The 25,875-nt window shown below is 44.6% G+C and overlaps 1 protein-coding gene across 1 annotated transcript in view; it reads left to right on the top strand.

The window, feature by feature from the left end:
• LOC128694397 (phenazine biosynthesis-like domain-containing protein 1) overlaps window positions 1-25,875 on the top strand; it is a 30,201-nt gene that overhangs the window by 1,754 nt on the left and 2,572 nt on the right. The window contains exons 2-5 of the mRNA XM_070097932.1: window positions 4,312-4,395; window positions 5,985-6,189; window positions 7,121-7,358; window positions 7,857-8,062. Of these exons, the coding sequence (XP_069954033.1) occupies window positions 4,312-4,395; window positions 5,985-6,189; window positions 7,121-7,358; window positions 7,857-8,062 (733 nt within the window). The remainder of the gene's footprint in view (window positions 1-4,311; window positions 4,396-5,984; window positions 6,190-7,120; window positions 7,359-7,856; window positions 8,063-25,875) is intronic.

Here is a 25,875-nt window from a genome sequence, read left to right as displayed (position 1 = left end):
ATGGGAGTGAGTACTGTGCCTTGTGGAACAGAGCTTTTCACCGTAGCTGCCTCGGACTTTACTCTGTTGACTACTATTCTTTGTGTTCTGTTAGTGAGGAAATTATAGATCCATCGACCGACTTTTCCTGTTATTCCTTTAGCACGCATTTTGTGCGCTATTACGCCATGGTCACACTTGTCGAAGGCTTTTGCAAAGTCTGTATATACTACATCTGCATTCTTTTTGTCTTCTAGTGCATCTAGGACCTTGTCGTAGTGATCCAATAGTTGAGACAGACAGGAGCGACCTGTTCTAAACCCATGTTGCCCTGGGTTGTGTAACTGATGGGTTTCTAGATGGGTGGTGATTTTGCTTCTTAGGACCCTTTCGAAGATTTTTATGATATGGGATGTTAGTGCTATTGGTCTGTAGTTCTTTGCTGTTGCTTTACTGCCCCCTTTGTGGAGTGGGGCTATGTCTGTTGTTTTTAATAACTGTGGGACGACCCCCGTGTCCATGCTCCCTCTCCATAGGATGGTAAAGGCTCGTGATAGGGGCTTCTTGCAGTTCTTGAACACGGAGTTCCATGAGTCTGGCCCTGGGGCAGAGTGCATGGGCATGTCATTTATCGCCTGTTCGAAGTCATTTGGCGTCAGGATAACATCAGATTCTTTCTCAAATAGAGGTACATACCTGGAGGTTACCTGGAGGTTATTCCGGGGATCAACGCCCCCGCGGCCCGGTCCATGACCAGGCCTCCCGGTGGATCAGGGCCTGATCAACCAGGCTGTTACTGCTGGCCGCACGCAGCCAACGTACGAGCCACAGCCCGGCTGATCCGGCACTGGCTTTAGGTATGTGTCCAGCTCTCTCTTGAAGGCAGCCAGGGGTTTATTGGTAATTTCCCTAATGCTTGATGAGAGGCTGTTGAACAGTGTTGGGCCCCGGACACTTATGGTGTTTTCTCTTAGTGTACCAATGGCGCCCCTACTTTTAATTGGGGGCATTTTGCATCGCCTGCTCAGTCTTTTACTTTCGTAGGGAGTGATTTCTGTGTGCAGATTCGGGACCATTCCTTCCAGGATTTTCCAAGTGTAGATTATGATATATCTCTCTCTCCTGTGTTCCAACGAGTACAAGTCAAGTGCTTCCAAGCGTTCCCAGTAGTTAAGGTGCTTGACAGAACTTATACGTGCAGTAAAAGATCTCTGTACACTCTCTAGATCTGCAATTTCACCTGCTTTGAATGGAGATGTTAATGTACAGCAATATTCCAGCCTAGAGAGAACAAGTGATTTGAAAAGGATCATCATTGGCTTGGCATCTCTCGTTTTGAACGTTCTCATTATCCATCCTATCATTTTCTTTGCACGTGCGATCGTGGCACTGTTGTGATCCTTGAAAGTGAGATACTCAGACATTACTACTCCCAGGTCCCTTACATTATTTTTCCGCTCTATTGTATGGCCGGAGTCAGTAGTATACTCTGTTCTAGTTATTATCTCCTCCAGTTTTCCATAACGGAGTAGTTGGAATTTGTCCTCATTGAACATCATATTGTTTACCGTTGCCCACTGGAAAACTTTGTTTATATCTTCTTGGAGGTTAACCGCGTCCTCAGCAGATGACAGCCTCATGCAGATCCTAGTATCATCCGCAAATGATGATACGGTGCTGTGGTGCATATATCTGTCTATGTCTGATATGAGGATGAGGAATAAGATGGGGGCGAGTACTGTGCCTTGTGGAACAGAGCTCTTCACTATGGCAGCCTCCGATTTAACTCTGTTGACCACTACTCTTTGTGTTTGATTTGTTAGGAAGTTGAAGATCCATCTCCCCACTTTCCCAGTTATTCCTTTAGCACGTATTTTGTGGGCTATTACGCCATGATTGCATCTGTCAAATGCTTTTGCAAAGTCTGTGTATATTACATCTGCATTCTGATTTTCTTCCAGTACATCCAAGGCCATATCATAGTGATCCAATAGTTGTGAGAGGCAGGAGCGACCTGCCCTGAACACATGTTGCCCTGGATTGTGCATATTTTGGGAATCCAGGTGATTTGCAATCCTGCTTCTTAGCACTCTTTCAAAGATTTTTATGATGTGGGACGTCAGAGCTATTGGTCTATAGTTCTTAGCTAATGCTTTGCTGCCACCTTTATGGAGTGGGGCTATATCCGTTGTTTTTAGTGACTGTGGAATTTTACCCATGTCCAAGCTCCTCCTCCATAGTATACTTAGGGCACGTGAGAGGGGTTCCTTGCAGTTCTTAATGAATACAGAGTCCCACGAGTCTGGGCCTGGGGCTAAGTGCATGGGCATGTTGTCAATGGCTTTTTCGAAGTCTATCGGAGTTAGGGTGATGTCGGAAATCTGGCATACATTTATGGAGTTTTGAGGCTCATTCATGAAGAAATCATTTGGGTCGTTGATCCTCAGACTGATTAGTGGCTCATTAAACACAGAGTCGTACTAGGATTTCAGTATTTCACTCATTTCCTTGTTGTCATCTGTGTAAGTCCCATCCTGTCTGAGTAAGAGCCCGATACTAGATGTGGCATTTGCCTTGTTTTTGGCATATGAAAAGAAATTTTTCGAATTTCTTTCAATTTCACTAATAGCTTTAAGCTCCTCCTGTTTCTCCTGGTTCCTGTAAGAGTCATTTAACTTAAGTTCGATAGTTTCCACTTCCCTGGTCAGCGCCTCCTTTCGTGTATCAGATATTCTAGCACTCCTGAGGAGCTCAGCGACTCTTCGTCGTCTTCTGTAGAGGGAGCATCTTTCTCTCTCCAGCTTACTCCTGCTCTTCCTCTTTCTTAGGGGAATATGCCTAGAACATGCTTCAGCTGCCAGGAAGTTGATCCTTTCCTTGTGGGGTCTGTGCCTCCTGGTCCCTTTTAGATGGTATGCAGGGCAGTCGATGTTGTAACACTGCTTCTGGAGGACCGAGGAGTGACACATTTTTGGGTGAAAGAAAGTACGGGAAGAACAACGACACACTCCTTTAGACAGGAGGTCGCTACATTTTTTGGGATGCTCAGAGTTGCTTGTCCCATTTTTTTCCTGATATTCCATGCTTACAGATGCCCCAAGCATAATATTTGCACAAATTCACCTTTGGTTGAGAATTGTTGGGAGATGTTTTGTCAATTTCTGCAGGTTCTGGGACTGCACTATAATCCTCAGTATCCAAGCCAGGGCCACCCCGTCCTGGATTCCATCTACTTTTCTCAGTAGAGGAAGAAGGAGGAGACTCCTCTCCTACACCTGTACTGTAGGCCATGGTCTTGTGTAATGATGGTTGTATATTTACGGTTTTAGTGGTGGTTGTGGTAGGGTCCCTAGTAGAGTCTGGGCTGGCAATAAGGCTGGGGGCTGGGACTGAGTCAGTACTGGGGCTGGGGGCTGAGCCTGGGCCAGCACCAGCACTGTGGGTATTAGTGCTATGACTGGGGGATGGGTCTGGTTTAGCACTATGTGGGTGACTAGTCATCTGTTGTGGTATGGGCATTCTCCATTTTTTGATACACTATCTCTTGCTCCCATGTTTTATATATTTTTGGTAGACTATCCAAGAGGTCATCTTTGTTTTCTTGATTATTTTTATCATTTATTACTCTCCTTAGTACCTTTCTGATACCTGCCCAAAGTTCTACATCTTTATTGCACAACCAGAAACACCTTGCTAGTTCGAGGTCATTTTTTGAGGCTGTATTTAGTCTAATACAAGAGATATGGTGTTTGGAAGAGCATAGGTTGCATGTGATTCTGGATTTCCTCCAAGGATTTTTTTACATGTCCCACAGACATGCTGTGTTGACATCCTGTCTGTATCCTACTACACTCTGTATGCCATGGAAGAAAGCTGATTTCCACTTTACATTTCTCTTGCTGGTGCCAGTAATATGCAAGATGTATTTATACGAACCAAGTTTGCAGTATGTGGGTGGTGGGTGTAGGGTGGGTGGGTTATATAGGTGGCCTGAGTGGCTCCTGCAGTGATGCCAGACATATGTTATGCACTTCTGTCATGGGATATCACATTCAGTTTAAACCATTTCCATTATGTTAATCACTATCCTTGTGTTGTTCCGCTGACAATTTGGGTTCGCTAGGTCTTTCTATTATGTCTCGGTCTCTTAGTCTATTCGTTATATGTGGTAACTCAAACCTATGTGTATCACTTGTCACATATATGTACCAAAACAACCAGGCTTTCATAAGTGTTATCGCATAGCCAGTAAGACAAAATTTAATATTTCTCAGCGGAGGGTATTTTATTTGATATGACCTAAACTTAGATGGATATTTTAATTTCTGAAAGATGAAGCTGCATCTGTTTACGGTGGACGCCTTCACTGACCTACCGTTCTGTGGCAACCCTGCAGCGGTGGTGCTACTCTCACAGGTAAACTTAAAATATTTTTTTTTTTTATACTGGTGTGAGATTCGTCTGTACAAACCTCCATTTGCAGTCACAGTGGGGTCCGTGCTAGCCTTCCTAATGTATATAAAAATGCACCTAGCTGGACGAATCATTTTAGGCCAGCATGGTACAGTAGATAGCGCACTGACCTTCTAGTTTTAGGACTAACTTGCCATGGGTTTGAACCCTCAGCCATTCAGCGACTTATTCCAGACCTCATAATATGGAGATGAGCTGAAGGATGTTTTCTGGAGTTGATGCCTTTGCGGTCTGGTCCCAGACCATCCCTCCTTGTAGATCAAGGTCTGATCACCCAAGCTGTTACTGCTGGGCCGCACACAATGCCAACACATGAACACACACTTGAGGAACTTATCACGCTCCCTGTTGAAGATAGTCAGGAGTGTCTTCAAGACAGACAGGTGCTGTAAAACCCTTGTAGATTTAACTGGTGTCTTGAAGACTGCTGTCTTCAAGACAGTCAGTAGTGCTACAGATCACTCTACACTCTGGCGCTGTATAACCCTGGTGGGTTAAGATAACAGATTTTGTTTGGATTTTTAACCCCGGAGGGTTAGCAACCCACGATAACCCAAAAAAGTCAGTGCGTTATCGAGGGACTGTCTGTCTTATTTCCATTGGGGTCCTCAATCTTGTCACCCAGGATGCGACCCACACCAGTTGACTAACACCCAGGTACCTACTTCCTAGGTGAACAGGACAACAGGTGTAAGGAAACGCGTCCAGTGTTTCTACCCCGCCGGGAATCGAACCCGGATCCTCAGCGTGTGAAACAAGAGCTTTTGCCAGCCAGGCCATGGGGCCCCGTGGCCTGGCGTTTAGTTTTAATTATAATAATAAACTTGTTTGGAACAAAACAATAACCAAATAACATAACTGGACGTATAATTGAATTCTTTTACAAAGACAATTTTCAGAGTAACAGGATGGAATTCACGAAATAATTTTGTCTTGAAAATTCTTATTTCCCCGAGTTTTTTTTTTTAGTTTTACCACCTTCAGGCCGGTGATCAGAATTTAATTGTATTTTTTTTCATATCAAGAAATGTATGCAAATGTTTTAATTATCCATAAGTTATGTTTTATTTTGATTCTGATAAGTGATGATATCGATCCTTAGAATTAACCTTGAATGAGTGTATGTTTGTCATACAGAAAACTATAGATATACTTTGGTTATGAATGGTGTGGTGATACCTCTTAAGTGGGGGGAAAAGTATTTGTGTAATGACACGATTGCAAACAAACTATACCACGGGCGGGGTTAGAACCCGCGATCTGAGGGTCTCAAAACTCGAGACCGTCGCGTTAGCGATAATCTTATTGTGGCTAGCTGGTCCAGTGGCTAACGCGACGGTCTCTGATCGTGGGTTCTAACCCCTTCCGTGGTATGGTTTGTATTTGTGTACACTTCAAAACGTTTCGCCACAAATGGCTTTATCAGTTTCAATAATTACGACTGATAAAGCCATTCGTGACGAAACATTTCATTTAATAATTGTACTGAACCGTATATGAATGTCCTTTTCGATATAGTTATGTTTCGGCAGGTGGTAGAGGAACACACGCTCCAGAAACTGGCCAAGGAGCTGAACCTTTCCGAGACAGCGTATGTGAAACCCTTAGTCAGCACTGCTGAAGATCCCTGGGTACACTGCTCCAGGTTCACCCTCCGCTGGTTTACACCCACTACCGAGGTTCCTCTCTGTGGGCACGCTACCCTCGCCACTGCCCACGTACTCTTCCACTCTTTAGGTTGGTTAATTGGGGGTTTAAAGCATATCGACTATGCTTAGAACATTAAAATTGGTATTAAGGTAAACTTTCATGACTGGCTTAAAAGAAGACTTAGTGACGTGTGTTTCAGTATTTCTCAGTGTAAAACACAAATCTAGATTAAAAATGAGCAACATTTGGGAATCTTTATTGTGGACACGTTTCGCCAGCCAGTGGCTTCTTCAGTCCAATATAGAGAAAAACCGTGGAAAATGAATTTGAGTTAATCAATCCCTCAGCCTGGAGTCGATTGTGTTTCTCAAGACTGATGGACTGATCACGTCGACACCAGGCTGAGGGACTCATTACCTCAAACTCATCTTCCGCCGTTCTTCTCTGTATTGGACTGAAGAAGCCAGTGGCTGGCGAAACGTTTCCTTAATAAAGATTCCCAAACGTTGCACAAATATCTCAGTCTTCATACTCCAGATTATCTTGTATTTCGTGTTTTAAATTCTCTCTGATTCTTCCCATCTTTGGCAGTGCCAAACACATCAGTGAAATAGATACCTGGTTGTTAGTGGACTGGTGTGGGTCACATCCTGGGACAAAATTTACCTAATTTGCGGGAAATGCTCTGCATAACAAAGGGGTTTCTATATATTAATATGTCATTGATGTCAGCTGTGGTCTGTATACCTTGTACATGTACTTGTAGAAATAAAGATTATTCACAGGAGGTGAAAACTTAGTATATACGTATGTTGCTATGATGTCGGTCTGGTTTAAAAGTACGTTGTGTCTGTCTTAGTGTATGTACTCACCTAATTGTATATGTGTGTGTGTGTATGTATGGTGTAGGTATTTAACATAGATGCTACTCTATAGCATTTTTGTTTATGAGTGCAAGTTTGAGTGAATGTGCGTTTACAAGTCAAAACAATATATAGGATAAGCCTATTATTTACAGGAAACACGAGTCACCAGCTGGAGTTTGAGACACAGAGTGGCCTTCTGGTGGCCAGAAGGGACGGTCACTACATCGTCCTGGATTTCCCAGCAAACCCACCCACACCTCTCACACCCTCAGAGGAGACACAGCTGGCCAGCCTCTTGAAGGTGGTGTCGAGTGGTCTGCAGGTGGAGCAGTTGTTGCTCTCCCGCACCACCAAGAAGCTCCTGGTGAGGCTACACCACTCTTGCACCAGGTGGGACCATGTTCCATCAGGGGAAAAATGTCTCCCGATGGGAGTTAGTTGTGTGATGATCTGTTGAGAGATTAATCAGTCATTGCTGGGTTCTGTTTTATTCTGTCTTAGAGAGTATAACTAGCTGAGTGCAGGTTGAGAGCTCGTGTCTCGATGTGACCCAGGCGGGATTAAAATTTACCATCAATAATAATACTTAATTAAACAAGTGATCTGTGTTTACTTCGCGTTGATGCTTGTAGCATAGGAGATGGCCGATGTGACCAAAATAAAGGAGCTGAAAATATCCATGACATAACTTTCAAGAAGGGATTTAAATTAAATTCAGTATGATTGATTTAATTACATCGTTTGTAAAACCGATCTTGTGGCAAACTACAACTAGGAAACATAGCAAGGTTTTGCTCTTGCAATGAACACTGAGAGTGTTTGCTTATTACGTCACACACACACGAATGAACCTTTACATCCATCACTAATAAAATTATTTTGTTTCAGAGAGCAACTGGAGGCCCTGAGACTAGACAGTGCAGCTTGGATGAGCCTACATGATGGGTCGTTGGTGAAGGGGATCATCATGACCACGAGAGGCAACCTGGAGGTGACTAACAACTTGCAGGAGGCACAGAAGAACCCCTCAGAATACCACTGTCTCTCGCGATACTTCGCTCCTTGGAATGGCATAGCTGAGGACCCCGTTACAGGTAGCGTCTAGGAACGCCCGTTACACCAGAGTTGGCTCACTACACTAGTTAAGACCAGGGTTGGTCCACTACACTAGTTAAGACCAGGGTTGGCTCACTACACTAGTTAAGACCAGGGTTGGTCCACTACACTAGTTAAGACCAGGGTTGGCTCACTACACTAGTTAAGACCAGGGTTGGTCCACTACACTAGTTAAGACCAGGGTTGGGCCACTACACTAGTTAAGACCAGGGTTGGTCTACTACACTAGTTAAGACCAGGGTTGGCTCACTACACTAGTTAAGACCAGGGTTGGGCCACTACACTAGTTAAGACCAGGGTTGGTCTACAACACTAGTTAAGACCAGGGTTGGACCACTACACTAGTTAAGACCAGGGTTGGGCCACTACACTAATTAAGACCAGGGTTGGTCTACTACACTAGTTAAGACCAGGGTTGGGCCACTACACTAGTTAAGACCAGGGTTGGTCTACTACACTAGTTAAGACCAGGGTTGGGCCACTACACTAGTTAAGACCAGGGTTGGGCCACTACACTAGTTAAGACCAGGGTTGGGCCACTACACTAGTTAAGACCAGGGTTGGGCCACTACACTAGTTAAGACCAGGGTTGGTCCACTACAGTAGTTAAGGCCAGGGTTGGTCCACTACAATAGTTATGACAAGGGTTGGTCCATTACACTAGTTAAGGCCAGGGTTGGGCAACTACAATAGTTAAGGCTAGGGTTGATCCACTACAATAGTTATGACAAGGGTTGGTCCACTACACTAGTTAAGGCCAGGGTTGGGCCACTACAATAGTTAAGGCCAGGGTTGGGCCACTACAATAGTTAAGGCCAGGGTTTGTCCACTACAATAGTTATGACAAGGGTTGGTCCACTACACTAGTTAAGGCCAGAGTTGGGCCACTACAATAGTTAAGGCCAGGGTTGGTCCACTACAGTAGTTAAGGCTAGGGTTGGTCCACTACAGTAGTTATGACAAGGGTTGGTCCACTACACTAGTTAAGGCCAGGGTTCGTCCACTACAGTAGTTAAGGCTAGGGTTGGTCCACTACAATAGTTAAGACAAGGGTTGGTCCACTACAATAGTTAAGACCAGGGTTGGTCCACTACACTAGTGAAGACCAGGGTTGGTCCACTACACTAGTTAAGGCCAGGGTTGGTCTACTACACTAGTTAAGGCCAGGGTTGGTCCACTACACTAGTTAAGACTAGGGTTGGTCCAGTAATCTACTTAAGGCCAGGGTTGGTCCACTACACTAGTTACGACCAGGGTTGGTCCACTACACTAGTTAAGACCAGGGTTGGTCCACTACACTAGTTAACGCCAGGGTTGGTCTACTATACTAGTTAAGACCAGGGTTGGTTCACTACACTAGTTAAGACCAGGGTTGGTCCACTACACTAGTTAAGACCAGGGTTGGTTCACTACACTAGTTAAGACTAGGGTTGGTTCACTACACTAGTTAAGACCAGGGTTGGTTCACTACACTAGTTAAGACTAGGGTTGGTTCACTACACTAGTTAAGACCAGGGTTGGTTCACTACACTAGTTAAGACTAGGGTTGGTTCACTACACTAGTTAAGACCAGGGTTGGTTCACTACACTAGTTAAGACTAGGGTTGGTTCACTACACTAGTTAAGACTAGGGTTGGTTCACTACACTAGTTAAGACTAGGGTTGGTTCACTACACTAGTTAAGACGAGGGTTGGTTCACTACACTAGTTAAGACTAGGGTTGGTTCACTACACTAGTTAAGACCAAGGTTGGTCCACTACACTAGTTAAGACCAGGGTTGGTTCACTACACTAGTTAAGACCAGGGTTGGTTCACTACACTAGTTAAGACCAGGGTTGGTTCACTACACTAGTTAAGACCAGGGATGGTCCACTACACTAGTTAAGACTAGGGTTGGTTCACTACACTAGTTACGACCAGGGATGGTCCACTACACTAGTTAAGACTAGGGTTGGTTCACTACACTAGTTAAGACCAGGGTTGGTTCACTACACTAGTTAAGACTAGGGTTGGTTCACTACACTAGTTAAGACTAGGGTTGGTTCACTACACTAGTTAAGACCAGGGTTGGTCCACTACACTAGTTAAGACCAGGGTTGGTTCACTACACTAGTTAAGACTAGGGTTGGTTCACTACACTAGTTAAGACTAGGGTTGGTTCACTACACTAGTTAAGACTAGGGTTGGTTCACTACACTAGTTAAGACTAGGGTTGGTTCACTACACTAGTTAAGACCAGGGTTGGTTCACTACACTAGTTAAGACCAGGGTTGGTCCACTACACTAGTTAAGACCAGGGTTGGTTCACTACACTAGTTAAGACCAGGGTTGGTCCACTACACTAGTTAAGACTAGGGTTGGTTCACTACACTAGTTAAGACTAGGGTTGGTTCACTACACTAGTTAAGACCAGGGTTGGTTCACTACACTAGTTAAGACTAGGGTTGGTTCACTACACTAGTTAAGACCAGGGTTGGTCCACTACACTAGTTAAGACTAGGGTTGGTTCACTACACTAGTTAAGACTAGGGTTGGTTCACTACACTAGTTACGACCAGGGATGGTCCACTACACTAGTTAAGACCAGGGTTGGTTCACTACACTAGTTAAGACTAGGGTTGGTTCACTACACTAGTTAAGACCAGGGTTGGTCCACTACACTAGTTAAGACTAGGGTTGGTTCACTACACTAGTTAAGAATAGGGTTGGTTCACTACACTAGTTACGACCAGGGATGGTCCACTACACTAGTTAAGACCAGGGTTGGTTCACTACACTAGTTAAGACCAGGGTAGGTTCACTACACTAGTTAAGACTAGGGTTGGTTCATTACACTAGTTAAGACCAGGGTTGGTCCACTACACTAGTTAAGACCAGGGTTGGTTCACTACACTAGTTAAGACCAGGGTTGGTTCACTACACTAGTTACGACCAGGGATGGTCCACTACACTAGTTAAGACCAGGGTTGGTTCACTACACTAGTTAAGACCAGGGTTGGCCCACTACACTAGTTAAGACAATGGTTGGTTCACTACACTAGTTAAGACCAGGGTTGGTTCACTACACTAGTTAAAACCAGGGTTGGTTCACTACACTAGTTAAGACCAGGGTTGGTTCACTACACTAGTTAAGACCAGGGTTGGTTCACTACACTAGTTAAGACCAGGGTTGGTTCACTACACTAGTTAAGACCAGGGTTGGTTCACTACACTAGTTAAGACCAGGGTTGGTTCACTACACTAGTTAAGACTAGGGTTGGCCCACTACACTAGTTAAGACCAGGGTTGGTTCACTACACTAGTTAAGACTAGGGTTGGCCCACTACACTAGTTAAGACCAGGGTTGGTTCACTACACTAGTTAAGACCAGGGTTGGTTCACTACACTAGTTAAGACCAGGGTTGGTCCAGTAAACTAGTTAAGACCAGGGTTGGTTCACTACACTAGTTAGGACCAGGGTTGGTCCACTACACTAGTTAAGACCAGGGTTGGTCCACTACACTAGTTAAGACCAGGGATGGTCCACTACACTAGTTAAGACCAGGGTTGGTTCACTACACTAGTTAAGACCAGGGTTGGTTCACTACACTAGTTAAGACCAGGGTTGGTTCACTACACTAGTTAAGACCAGGGTTGGTTCACTACACTAGTTAAGACCAGGGTTGGTCCACTACACTAGTTAAGACCAGGGTTGGCCCACTACACTAGTTAAGACCAGGGTTGGTCCACTACACTAGTTAAGACCAGGGTTGGCCCACTACACTAGTTAAGACCAGGGTTGGCCCACTACACTAGTTAAGACCAGGGTTGGTCCACTACACTAGTTAAGACCAGGGTTGGCCCACTACACTAGTTAAGACCAGGGTTGGCCCACTACACTAGTTAAGACCAGGGTTGGTTCACTACGCTAGTTAAGACCAGGGTTGGTTCACTACGCTAGTTAAGACCAGGGTTGGTTCACTACGCTAGTTAAGACCAGGGTTGGTTCACTACACTAGTTAAGACCAGGGTTGGTTCACTACGCTAGTTAAGACCAGGGTTGGTTCACTACGCTAGTTAAGACCAGGGTTGGTTCACTACGCTAGTTAAGACCAGGGTTGGTTCACTACACTAGTTAAGACCAGGGTTGGTTCACTACACTAGTTAAGACCAGGGTTGGTTCACTACACTAGTTAAGACCAGGGATGGTTCACTACACTAGTTAAGACCAGGGTTGGTTCACTACACTAGTTAAGACCAGGGTTGGTTCACTACACTAGTTAAGACCAGGGTTGGTTCACTACACTAGTTAAGACCAGGGTTGGCCCACTACACTAGTTAAGACCAGGGATGGTTCACTACACTAGTTAAGACCAGGGTTGGTCCACTACACTAGTTAAGACCAGGGATGGTTCACTACACTAGTTAAGACCAGGGTTGGTCCACTACACTAGTTAAGACCAGGGTTGGTCCACTACACTAGTTAAGACCAGGGATGGTTCACTACACTAGTTAAGACCAGGGTTGGTCCACTACAGTAGTTAAGACCAGGGTTGGTTCACTATGCTAGTTAAGACTAGGGTTGGTTCACTACACTAGTTAAGACCAGGGTTGGTCCACTACACTAGTTAAGACCAGGGTTGGTTCACTACGCTAGTTAAGACCAGGGTTGGTTCACTACGCTAGTTAAGACCAGGGTTGGTTCACTACGCTAGTTAAGACCAGGGTTGGTTCACTACGCTAGTTAAGACCAGGGTTGGTCCACTACACTAGTTAAGACCAGGGTTGGTTCACTACACTAGTTAAGACTAGGGTTGGTTCACTACACTAGTTAAGACCAGGGTTGGTCCACTACACTAGTTAAGACCAGGGTTGGTTCACTACGCTAGTTAAGACCAGGGTTGGTTCACTACGCTAGTTAAGACCAGGGTTGGTTCACTACGCTAGTTAAGACCAGGGTTGGTTCACTACGCTAGTTAAGACCAGGGTTGGCCCACTACACTAGTTAAGACCAGGGTTGGTTCACTACGCTAGTTAAGACCAGGTGTGGAAAATAAATTCCCATAATTATACTGTATATATTTTTATAATGTAACTATACATGATTAATGCATTACTGTTGTTCTAAATTGTATTTTGAATAGAACCAACCGGGTTCATCCTGCGCCTGCACGGATGTGCGGGGGGGGGGGGAGGTCGAGTCAGGGCAGAGAGAGGCGGGAGTGTTTTGAGTGTAGTGAGGAGGCTGTGAAAACATGGGACCAGGAAATTGGCGTTCACGGCGGCCTAAGGATTAATATAGGCCTCACTTCATAATAGGAAGTGTTGTAACTGTTCCTGGTGAAGAGTGAGGGAACGTGATTTGTGTGACCACCGTAAAAAGGTGGTAAAATTAGTGAATAATGGTTCGACCGGGGGTGACTGGTGCACGGCCATGGTGTGTGTCCAGGGGAAATAACCGTGAGTTAATCCTCACTCATCGGTCTCAGATCTTAATGGAGTGACCTCTAATGTGTATAATAATTATGAGACATTAAATCGTCTTGTGAATTGTAATGTAATCAGTGATAATAACACTAAGTTAAGAGAATATGTGAAGTGAAATGAGTCGCCGTTCTCAGAGTGAGCATCTGTTTATCTCGTGTTCCTGTCTCGAGGATAGTGAAGGTTTTATGGAGTTACGACTTCTAAACCGGGATAAACCAACGAATACTCGTCCTGTTGGAATAAGAACTGTGTCGGTGTAGCAGGACATCGAAATGAGATGGTGAATGGAGGAAATAGGAGTATCAATCGCCCACAGTTAAGTAACCCTTCTAGTTATAGCAGACTGATACTGGCCAGTTAGGTATGTTGTAATTGGATAGATTAGTTAGTTAAAGATTCGCCGGTATTCTCCCGGCCCGGGCCTTGTCCAAGTGGTGGCCCTGCCTTGGCTCTCTCTTTAGGGAGTGTCTGAGACCTAAGTCTCCCATGGGAGGAGGCACAAGTACCTCCTCATCTTTGGGACCAACTGTCCCCAGGCCTAGCCACAAGCTAGGCCTCTCTGGTCTGCCATCCCCGCCCCAAGGGGGCTAATGGGAATGACAGTCTTATGAGCTAAAGGCTCGGACTCAGGCACCTACCCTACCCTAGAAGGGTTAGGCATGGTGTCGATGATTGGATAGATTATGGGTGATCCAGCTACATCAAGTGACCACCAGAGAATATCTGGTAAGTGGTGGGATTATGTACAAGTGTTTTTCATTGATGGATATATCCAAGTGTAACCTACCCCCCCCCCTTCATTCAATTAAACTAATATAATCTATACAGTCCACAATTAATTAGTAGCGCCGTACTTGTGGGTGCTATCCAATTTATACTGGTCCCGGATAGATATGGATAAGATTGTGAGGTCGAAGGAACCACCTGCCGTGACCAGTTTTCTCACATGTCTACACGGGGTGACTACGGTAAACAATATGGTTGTCTCCCAATGAGATTACTTGTATGCATGTAATGTTGAGGTACATACAGGTAACACCCTACAAAATTTTCCATATCTGCCCGCTGGTCCTTCCTGAACCGGATGCAATCAGTGAAAAAATTAATTGAATTAATTACTTAATAATTAAGTGACTGATTGAAGAAAGTGGGTATAGAGTACACAAATTTAATCGATCGTGTGGTGGATGATAATTAGCCTAATTAATTGCTAGCACATGTGTGGCTAGGATTTATACAAGAGTAAAGTGCAAGAATTACTCTTATAAGGCGCCTACTTAAGTTGTATAATCAGTGATTAATAATTCCCTAACCATGACTGGATCTGATGGAGTTAATGTGGCTGACAAGTCCGTGGATTTTAGAGTAATGAAGGCATCATTACAGGCTATTAAAGGCCATGTGACGAAGGCATACAAGTGCTTGGATTTAATGAATCAAAGAACCGTGAACCCTAATGAATTAAAGTTATGTTTAGATGCTTTAGAGAGTAGATTTGAGTGGTACAAATTGTGGTTTAAAGACTGTGAAAGAGATCTGTTGGAGAATTGTGCAGATGGAATGGAAATGAATGTTTTAATTAATCAACATTATGAATTGGAAGAAAAACTGTCTTGTAAAAGTAAGGCTTTGAATAAATTAAAGGGTGTAAGCCAGGCAGTTGATCAACCTATTAATGCAAAGGGTGGGTTTGCCAAAACCTCCAGAGTACGGTCTGGAGGAAATCAGATTAGGTCGGCAGGAATCAATTGTTCAATTGCAGACCAGTCAGCCAAACAGTTCTAAGGATATAACACATAATGACTCTGAAGTATCTGTCAAGTCTCAAAAGGGAAAAATACTCCCAATGGTAATAATCATAGTTAAGAGTTAAATAGGCACATATCAAGTGACAGGAATCAGTAATAGTGGTTCCTCACATCAAGGTAAGAGAAATAAGTACCTCAGTAAGGGTAACCCAGTTAATAAGAGGTCAGGCAAGGAAAAGAGAGACTGCCTCTTCTGCCAGGGTACTCATTTCACTAAAAATTGTAATGCCTATAATTCATGGGATATTAAAGTGGAAAGGATGAAAGAACTTGACAGATTTATCAGATGTCTAGACAATCATAATGTAAAGGATTGTCATACCAAATTGAACAGTTGCTATCAATGCAACAAGAGAAGGCACCATACAGTTATGTGCAGGGTTGTATGTGATTCTTATAATAATGGTGACAATAATGATAATTTTAATAACCCTGACACTACAGTGACTGATGTAAAGGTTGCAGCTAATGGCAATAATGATGGCCTAGCTGAGGTAGTCTTGCCGGTGTTGGATGTAATAATTCAGGATAAAGGGCATAAATCCAAAAGCATGCGGCGTCACTCTCCTCAACACTGGTACGGGCCATGTAATATATGGCAGACTATGGCCTAGTAATAATGACTAGAGGAAGTAGTGAATACAGTCACGGTGTCTTACTCATAAAAGGTCAACCCAGTACAAGTATTCTTCTATCGAGAATGATGTTGAACCAGTCTAATTTGTTGGATCTGGACAGCATAGGGATTAATATAAATGAGGAAAGTCCAAATGATTCCATTACTCAGGAACAATACCTGAAGGATGTTAAATGTGAATCTGGACATTACTGGGTGCGACTTCCGTGGAAGCTCGACCGTCCAGAATTACCTACTAATTATAGGATGGCGTATGGACAGTTAAAGGGCCCAGCTCTGCGAACTGAGCAAGACACCAAAATTGTTGACTGCTTATAATGATATAATTAATAAACAGTTAAATAATAAATTGCTCTTACTTCAGGCGACGATAAATGCACACCTTAAGTGCACAGGTGGTCCACTGAGCGAAGTAATTGGGTAAATAATCTTATGTGGACAATTTCCGGGTGTGACGTCAACTGAAGAGGAACTAATGAGGATATGTGAATGGGTTAATGAAATAATGCAGTAAGGTGCTGGGACTGACTTGGGACACTGAGAGAGACTTGTTATTGTTAGTCTCATAATTCCAGTATGCGCAGTAAATTAACCCAGAGAGCATAGGCTTAGTGTCACACCTTACAATAAGAGGGAAATTGTTAATACCAGAAGCATGGAGGCTTGAGTGTGCTTTGGATGGAGCCCAAACTCCCTTCCTGTAAGCTTTTTCACCCCGAAATGTGTACCTCTTCAGTACAGGAAAGACTGCTATAACTTAAATTGCCAGGCACACCATCTAAAGGGGACAAAAAGATACAAAACATCCAGGCCATGGGAAAACCTTGGTAGCCACAGCCACTCAAGAGGGAGAGGTCTTTTAGTGCCAGGAAGGAAAAAAAAACTGGCAGGAAATGACAGAAATCGTACACCAAATCCAGTCATTCCTGGAGTGGAACCACAGTCGATGGCCTCCACTCCAAACCAACAGATACAGATACTAATGCCGGAAAAAAAAATCCCCCCTCCCAGTACCAACAATACCACCAGTCCGATGACATTCTTCTTTCCAAATATACAGGATCTAAAGCCAGCAACAAACAACAAAATACCTTTCATCCGTGGACTGCTTGCAGAGGCAAAGGCAATGTTCACGGCTTTCACTGAGACCACATAAAGGATCACTTGGACAACGAAATATGGATCCCAGGTTACAACCTATACAGATGGGACAGAGTGAACAGGCAAAAAAAGGGGGGGGGGTTGGCCTGTACATTGCAGAGTCACTTGTTTGCACAGAACTGCTTAATGCCTCAAATGATGTAGTGGAAGTTTTAGCAGTAAAGGTCGAGAACCAAAACCTAGTCATTGTGGTAGTCTACAAGCCTCCGGATGCAACATCCCAGCAATTCCAGGAACAGCTGTTAAAAATTGACCACTGTCTGGAAAATCTTCCAGCTCCTGCACCCGACATCTTGCTCCTGGGGGATTTCAACTTAAGGCACCTAAAATGGAGGAATATAGCAAATAATACTGTTGCAGTAATAACACCAGGAGGCAGCTCTGATGAAAACTCACACTCACACGAGCTTTTAAATCTCTGCACAAAATTCAATTTAAACCAGTAAATAATAGAGCCTACTAGACTGGAGAATACACTAGACCTCATCTTCACTAACAATGATGATCTGATAAGAAATGTCACCATATCAAAAACAATATACTCAGATCACAACATAATTGAGGTTCAGACATGTATGCGTGGAGCCCCAGACCAACATAATGAGACTAGTCACGAGGGAGAATTCACCAAATTCAACTTCAATAACAAAAACATAAAGTGGGACCAAGTAAACCAAGTCCTAACCGATATAAGCTGGGAAGATATACTAAGCAACACAGACCCCAACTTATGCCTAGAACAGATTAACTTGGTGGCACTCGATGTATGCACAGGCGACGGAAAAGAATAACAGAGCGGCTAAAAGAGGTCAATATATCTGAAATGCGTAGGGAGACACTGGTCAGAGAAATAGCAAGCATCGAACTTAAGCTAAAGGAATCTTATAGGAGTCAGGAATCGCGGGAAGAACTAAAAGCCATAAATGAAATCGAAAGAAGCCCAAAGTATTTCTTCTCCTATGCCAAATCAAAGTCGAGAACAACGTCCAGTATTGGGCCCCTACTTAAACAAGATGGGTCCTACACAGATGACAGCAAGGAAATGAGTGAGCTACTCAAGTCCCAATATGACTCAGTTTTTAGCAAGCCGCTAACCAGACTGAGAGTCGAAGATCAAAATGAATTTTTTATGAGAGAGCCACAAAATTTGATTAACACAAGTCTATCCGATGTTATCTGCTCCATCTGCACTCTGCCCCAGGGCCAGACTCATGGAACTCCGTGTTCATCAAGAACTGCAAGAAGCCCCTATCACGAGCCTTTTCCATCCTATGGAGAGAGAGCATGGACACGGAGGTCGTCCCACAGTTACTAAAAACAACAGATATAGCCCCACTCCACAAAGGGGGCAGTAAAGCAACAGCAAAGAACTACAGACCAATAGCACTAACATCCCATATCATAAAAATCTTTGAAAGGGTCCTAAGAAGCAAGATCACCACCCATCTAGAAACCCATCAGTTACACAACCCAGGGCAACATGGGTTTAGAACAGGTCGCTCCTGTCTGTCTCAACTATTGGATCACTACGACAAGGTCCTAAATGCACTAGAAGACAAAAAGAATGCAGATGTAATATATACAGACTTTGCAAAAGCCTTCGACAAGTGTGACCATGGCGTAATAGCGCACAAAATGCGTGCTAAAGGAATAACAGGAAAAGTCGGTCGATGGATCTATAATTTCCTCACTAACAGAACACAGAGAGTAGTCGTCAACAGAGTAAAGTCCGAGGCAGCTACGTTGAAAAGCTCTGTTCCACAAGGCACAGTACTCGCTCCCATCTTGTACCTCATCCTCATATCTGACATAGACAAGGATGTCAGCCACAGCACCGTGTCTTCCTTTGCAGATGACACCCGAATCTGCATGACAGTGTCTTCCATTGCAGACACTGCAAGGCTCCAGGCGGACATCAACCAAATCTTTCAGTGGGCTGCAGAAAACAATATGAAGTTCAACGATGAGAAATTTCAATTACTCAGATATGGTAAACACGAGGAAATTAAATCTTCATCAGAGTACAAAACAAATTCTGGCCACAAAATAGAGCGAAACACCAACGTCAAAGACCTTGGAGTGATCGTGTCGGAGGATCTCACCTTCAAGGACCATAACATTGTATCAATCGCATCTGCTAGAAAAATGACAGGATGGATAATGAGAACCTTCAAAACTAGGGAGGCCAAGCCCATGATGACACTCTTCAGGTCACTTGTTCTATCTAGGGTGGAATATTGCTGCACACTAACAGCACCTTTCAAGGCAGGTGAAATTGCTGACCTAGAAAATGTACAGAGAACCTTCACGGCGCTTATAACGGAGATAAAACACCTCAATTACTGGGAGCGCTTAAGGTTCCTAAACCTCTATTCCCTGGAACGCAGGCGGGAGAGATACATGATTATATACACCTGGAAAATCCTAGAGGGACTAGTACCGAACTTGCACACGAAAATCACTCACTACGAAATCAAAAGACTTGGCAGACGATGCAACATCCCCCCAATGAAAAGCAGGGGTGTCACTAGCACGTTAAGAGACCATACAATAAGTGTCAGGGGCCCGAGACTGTTCAACTGCCTCCCAGCATACATAAGGGGGATTACCAACAGACCCCTGGCAGTCTTCAAGCTGGCACTGGACAAGCACCTAAAGTCGGTTCCTGACCAGCCGGGCTGTGGCTCGTACGTTGGTTTGCGTGCAGCCAGCAGTAACAGCCTGGTTGATCAGGCTCTGATCCACCAGGAGGCCTGGTCACAGACAGGGCCGCGGGGGCGTTGACCCCCGAAACTCTCTCCAGGTAAACACTCGTTAAGACCAGTGTTGGTTCACTACACTAGTTAACACCAGTGTTGGTTCACTACACTAGTTAACACCAGTGTTGGTCCACTACACTAGTTAACACCAGTGTTGGTCCACTACACTAGTTAACACCAGTGTTGGTCCACTACACTAGTTAACACCAGGGTTGGTTCACTACACTAGTTAAGACCAGGGTTGGTCCACTACACTAGTTAACACCAGTGTTGGTCCACTACACTAGTTAAGACCAGAGTTGGTTCACTACACTAGTTAACACCAGTGTTGGTCCACTACACTAGTTAAGACCAGAGTTGGTTCACTACACTAGTTAAGACCAGGGTTGGTTCACTACACTAGTTAAGACCAGGGTTGGCCTACTACACTAGTTAAGACCAGAGTTGGTTCACTACACTAGTTAAGACCAGGGTTGGTTCACTACACTAGTTCAGACCAGGGTTGGTTCACTACACTAGTTAAGACCAGGGTTGGTTCACTACACTAGTTCAGACCAGGGTTGGTTCACTACACTAGTTAAGACCAGGGTTGGTTCACTACACTAGTTAACACCAGTGTTGGTCCACTACACTAGTTAACACCAGGGTTGGTTCACTACACTAGTTAAGACCAGGGTTGGTTCACTACACTAGTTAACACCAGTGTTGGTCCACTACACTAGTTAAGACCAGAGTTGCTTCACTACACTAGTTAAGACCAGGGTTGGTTCACTACACTAGTTCAGACCAGGGTTGGTTCACTACACTAGTTAAGACCAGGGTTGGTTCACTACACTAGTTAAGACCAGGGTTGGCCTACTACACTAGTTAAGACCAGAGTTGGTTCACTACACTAGTTAAGACCAGGGTTGGTTCACTACACTAGTTCAGACCAGAGTTGGTTCACTACACTAGTTAAGACCAGGGTTGGTTCACTACACTAGTTCAGACCAGGGTTGGTTCACTACACTAGTTCAGACCAGGGTTGGTTCACTACACTAGTTAAGACCAGGGTTGGTTCACTACACTAGTTCAGACCAGGGTTGGTTCACTACACTAGTTAAGACCAGGGTTGGTTCACTACACTAGTTCAGACCAGGGTTGGTTCACTACACTAGTTCAGACCAGGGTTGGTTCACTACACTAGTTAAGACCAGGGTTGGTTCACTACACTAGTTCAGACCAGGGTTGGTTCACTACACTAGTTCAGACCAGGGTTGGTTCACTACACTAGTTAAGACCAGGGTTGGTTCACTACACTAGTTAAGACCAGGGTTGGTTCACTACACTAGTTCAGACCAGGGTTGGTTCACTACACTAGTTCAGACCAGGGTTGGTTCACTACACTAGTTCAGACCAGGGTTGGTTCACTACACTAGTTAAGACCAGGGTTGGTTCACTACACTAGTTAAGACCAGGGTTGGTTCACTACACTAGTTAAGACCAGGGTTGGTTCACTACACTACTTAAGACCAGGGATGGTTCACTACACTAGTTAAGACCAGGGTTGGTTCACTACACTAGTTAAGACCAGGGTTGGTTCACTACACTAGTTAAGACCAGGGTTGGTCCACTACACTAGTTAAGACCAGGGTTGGTTCACTACACTAGTTAAGACCAGGGTTGGTTCACTACACTAGTTAAGACTAGGGTTGGTTCACTACACTAGTTAAGACCAGGGTTGGTCCACTACACTAGTTAAGACCAGGGTTGGTCCACTACACTAGTTCAGACCAGGGTTGGTTCACTACACTAGTTAAGACCAGGGTTGGCTCACTACACTACTTAAGACCAGGGTTGGTTCACTACACTAGTTAAGACCAGGGTTGGTTCACTACACTAGTTAAGACCAGGGTTGGTTCACTACACTAGTTCAGACCAGGGTTGGTTCACTACACTAGTTCAGACCAGGGTTGGTTCACTACACTAGTTAAGACCAGGGTTGGTTCACTACACTAGTTCAGACCAGGGTTGGTTCACTACACTAGTTAAGACCAGGGTTGGTTCACTACACTAGTTCAGACCAGGGTTGGTTCACTACACTAGTTAAGACCAGGGTTGGTTCACTACACTAGTTAAGACCAGGGTTGGTTCACTACACTAGTTCAGACCAGGGTTGGTTCACTACACTAGTTAAGACCAGGGTTGGTCCACTACACTAGTTAAGACCAGGGTTGGTTCACTACACTAGTTAAGGCCAGAGATGGTTCACTACACTAGTTAAGACCAGGGTTGGTTCACTACACTAGTTAAGGCCAGGGATGGTTCACTACACTAGTTAAGACCAGGGTTGGCCTACTACACTAGTTAAGACCTGGGTTGGTTCACTACACTAGTTAAGACCAGGGTTGGTTCACTACACTAGTTCAGACCAGGGTTGGTTCACTACACTAGTTAAGACCAGGGTTGGTTCACTACACTAGTTCAGACCAGGGTTGGTTCACTACACTAGTTCAGACCAGGGTTGGTTCACTACACTAGTTAAGACCAGGGTTGGTTCACTACACTAGTTAAGACCAGGGTTGGTTCACTACACTAGTTAAGACCAGGGTTGGTTCACTACACTACTTAAGACCAGGGATGGTTCACTACACTAGTTAAGACCAGGGTTGGTTCACTACACTACTTAAGACCAGGGATGGTTCACTACACTAGTTAAGACCAGGGTTGGTTCACTACACTAGTTAAGACCAGGGTTGGTTCACTACACTAGTTAAGACCAGGGTTGGTCCACTACACTAGTTAAGACCAGGGTTGGTTCACTACACTAGTTAAGACCAGGGTTGGTTCACTACACTAGTTAAGACTAGGGTTGGTTCACTACACTAGCTAAGACCAGGGTTGGTCCACTACACTAGTTAAGACCAGGGTTGGTCCACTACACTAGTTCAGACCAGGGTTGGTTCACTACACTAGTTAAGACCAGGGTTGGCTCACTACACTACTTAAGACCAGGGTTGGTTCACTACACTAGTTAAGACCAGGGTTGGTTCACTACACTAGTTAAGACCAGGGTTGGTTCACTACACTAGTTCAGACCAGGGTTGGTTCACTACACTAGTTCAGACCAGGGTTGGTTCACTACACTAGTTAAGACCAGGGTTGGTTCACTACACTAGTTCAGACCAGGGTTGGTTCACTACACTAGTTAAGACCAGGGTTGGTTCACTACACTAGTTCAGACCAGGGTTGGTTCACTACACTAGTTAAGACCAGGGTTGGTTCACTACACTAGTTAAGACCAGGGTTGGTTCACTACACTAGTTCAGACCAGGGTTGGTTCACTACACTAGTTAAGACCAGGGTTGGTCCACTACACTAGTTCAGACCAGGGTTGGTTCACTACACTAGTTAAGGCCAGAGATGGTTCACTACACTAGTTAAGACCAGGGTTGGTTCACTACACTAGTTAAGGCCAGGGATGGTTCACTACACTAGTTAAGACCAGGGTTGGCCTACTACACTAGTTAAGACCTGGGTTGGTTCACTACACTAGTTAAGACCAGGGTTGGTTCACTACACTAGTTAAGACCAGGGTTGGTTCACTACACTAGTTAAGACCAGGGTTGGTTCACTACACTAGTTAAGACCAGGGTTGGTTCACTACACTAGTTAAGACCAGGGTTGGTTCACTACACTAGTTCAGACCAGGGTTGGTTCACTACACTAGTTAAGACCAGGGTTGGTTCACTACACTAGTTCAGACCAGGGTTGGTTCACTACACTAGTTAAGACCAGGGTTGGTTCACTACACTAGTTAAGACCAGGGTTGGTTCACTACACTAGTTCAGACCAGGGTTGGTTCACTACACTAGTTAAGACCAGGGTTGGTCCACTACACTAGTTAAGACCAGGGTTGGTTCACTACACTAGTTAAGGCCAGAGATGGTTCACTACACTAGTTAAGACCAGGGTTGGTTCACTACACTAGTTAAGGCCAGGGATGGTTCACTACACTAGTTAAGACCAGGGTTGGCCTACTACACTAGTTAAGACCTGGGTTGGTTCACTACACTAGTTAAGACCAGGGTTGGTTCACTACACTAGTTCAGTTCACTACACCAGGGTTGGTTCACTACACTAGTTAAGACCAGGGTTGGTTCACTACACTAGTTCAGACCAGGGTTGGTTCACTACACTAGTTCAGACCAGGGTTGGTTCACTACACTAGTTAAGACCAGGGTTGGTTCACTACACTAGTTAAGACCAGGGTTGGTTCACTACACTAGTTAAGACCAGGGTTGGTTCACTACACTACTTAAGACCAGGGATGGTTCACTACACTAGTTAAGACCAGGGTTGGTTCACTACACTACTTAAGACCAGGGATGGTTCACTACACTAGTTAAGACCAGGGTTGGTTCACTACACTAGTTAAGACCAGGGTTGGTTCACTACACTAGTTAAGACCAGGGTTGGTCCACTACACTAGTTAAGACCAGGGTTGGTTCACTACACTAGTTAAGACCAGGGTTGGTTCACTACACTAGTTAAGACTAGGGTTGGTTCACTACACTAGCTAAGACCAGGGTTGGTCCACTACACTAGTTAAGACCAGGGTTGGTCCACTACACTAGTTCAGACCAGGGTTGGTTCACTACACTAGTTAAGACCAGGGTTGGCTCACTACACTACTTAAGACCAGGGTTGGTTCACTACACTAGTTAAGACCAGGGTTGGTTCACTACACTAGTTAAGACCAGGGTTGGTTCACTACACTAGTTCAGACCAGGGTTGGTTCACTACACTAGTTCAGACCAGGGTTGGTTCACTACACTAGTTAAGACCAGGGTTGGTTCACTACACTAGTTCAGACCAGGGTTGGTTCACTACACTAGTTAAGACCAGGGTTGGTTCACTACACTAGTTCAGACCAGGGTTGGTTCACTACACTAGTTAAGACCAGGGTTGGTTCACTACACTAGTTAAGACCAGGGTTGGTTCACTACACTAGTTCAGACCAGGGTTGGTTCACTACACTAGTTAAGACCAGGGTTGGTCCACTACACTAGTTAAGACCAGGGTTGGTTCACTACACTAGTTAAGGCCAGAGATGGTTCACTACACTAGTTAAGACCAGGGTTGGTTCACTACACTAGTTAAGGCCAGGGATGGTTCACTACACTAGTTAAGACCAGGGTTGGCCTACTACACTAGTTAAGACCTGGGTTGGTTCACTACACTAGTTAAGACCAGGGTTGGTTCACTACACTAGTTAAGACCAGGGTTGGTTCACTACACTAGTTAAGACCAGGGTTGGTTCACTACACTAGTTAAGACCAGGGTTGGTTCACTACACTAGTTAAGACCAGGGTTGGTTCACTACACTAGTTAAGACCAGGGTTGGTTCACTACACTAGTTAAGACCAGGGTTGGTTCACTACACTAGTTAAGACCAGGGTTGGTTCACTACACTAGTTAAGACCAGGGTTGGTTCACTACACTAGTTAAGACCAGGGTTGGTTCACTACACTAGTTAAGACCAGGGTTGGTTCACTACACTAGTTAAGACCAGGGTTGGTTCACTACACTAGTTAAGACCAGGGTTGGTTCACTACACTAGTTAAGACCAGGGTTGGTTCACTACACTAGTTAAGACCAGGGTTGGCTCACTACACTAGTTAAGACCGGGGTTGGTTCACTACACTAGTTAAGACCAGGGTTGGTTCACTACACTAGCTCAGACCAGGGTTGGTTCACTACACTAGTTAAGACCAGGGTTGGTTCACTACACTAGTTAAGACCAGGGTTGGTTCACTACACTAGTTCAGACCAGGGTTGGTTCACTACACTAGTTAAGACCAGGGTTGGTCCACTACACTAGTTAAGACCAGGGTTGGTTCACTACACTAGTTAAGGCCAGAGATGGTTCACTACACTAGTTAAGACCAGGGTTGGTTCACTACACTAGTTAAGGCCA

The sequence above is a fragment of the Cherax quadricarinatus genome, chromosome 60 (assembly GCF_038502225.1).
Source record: "Cherax quadricarinatus isolate ZL_2023a chromosome 60, ASM3850222v1, whole genome shotgun sequence".
Taxonomy (NCBI): Eukaryota; Metazoa; Arthropoda; class Malacostraca; order Decapoda; family Parastacidae; genus Cherax; species Cherax quadricarinatus.
This window is presented reverse-complemented; position numbering and strand designations above follow the sequence as displayed.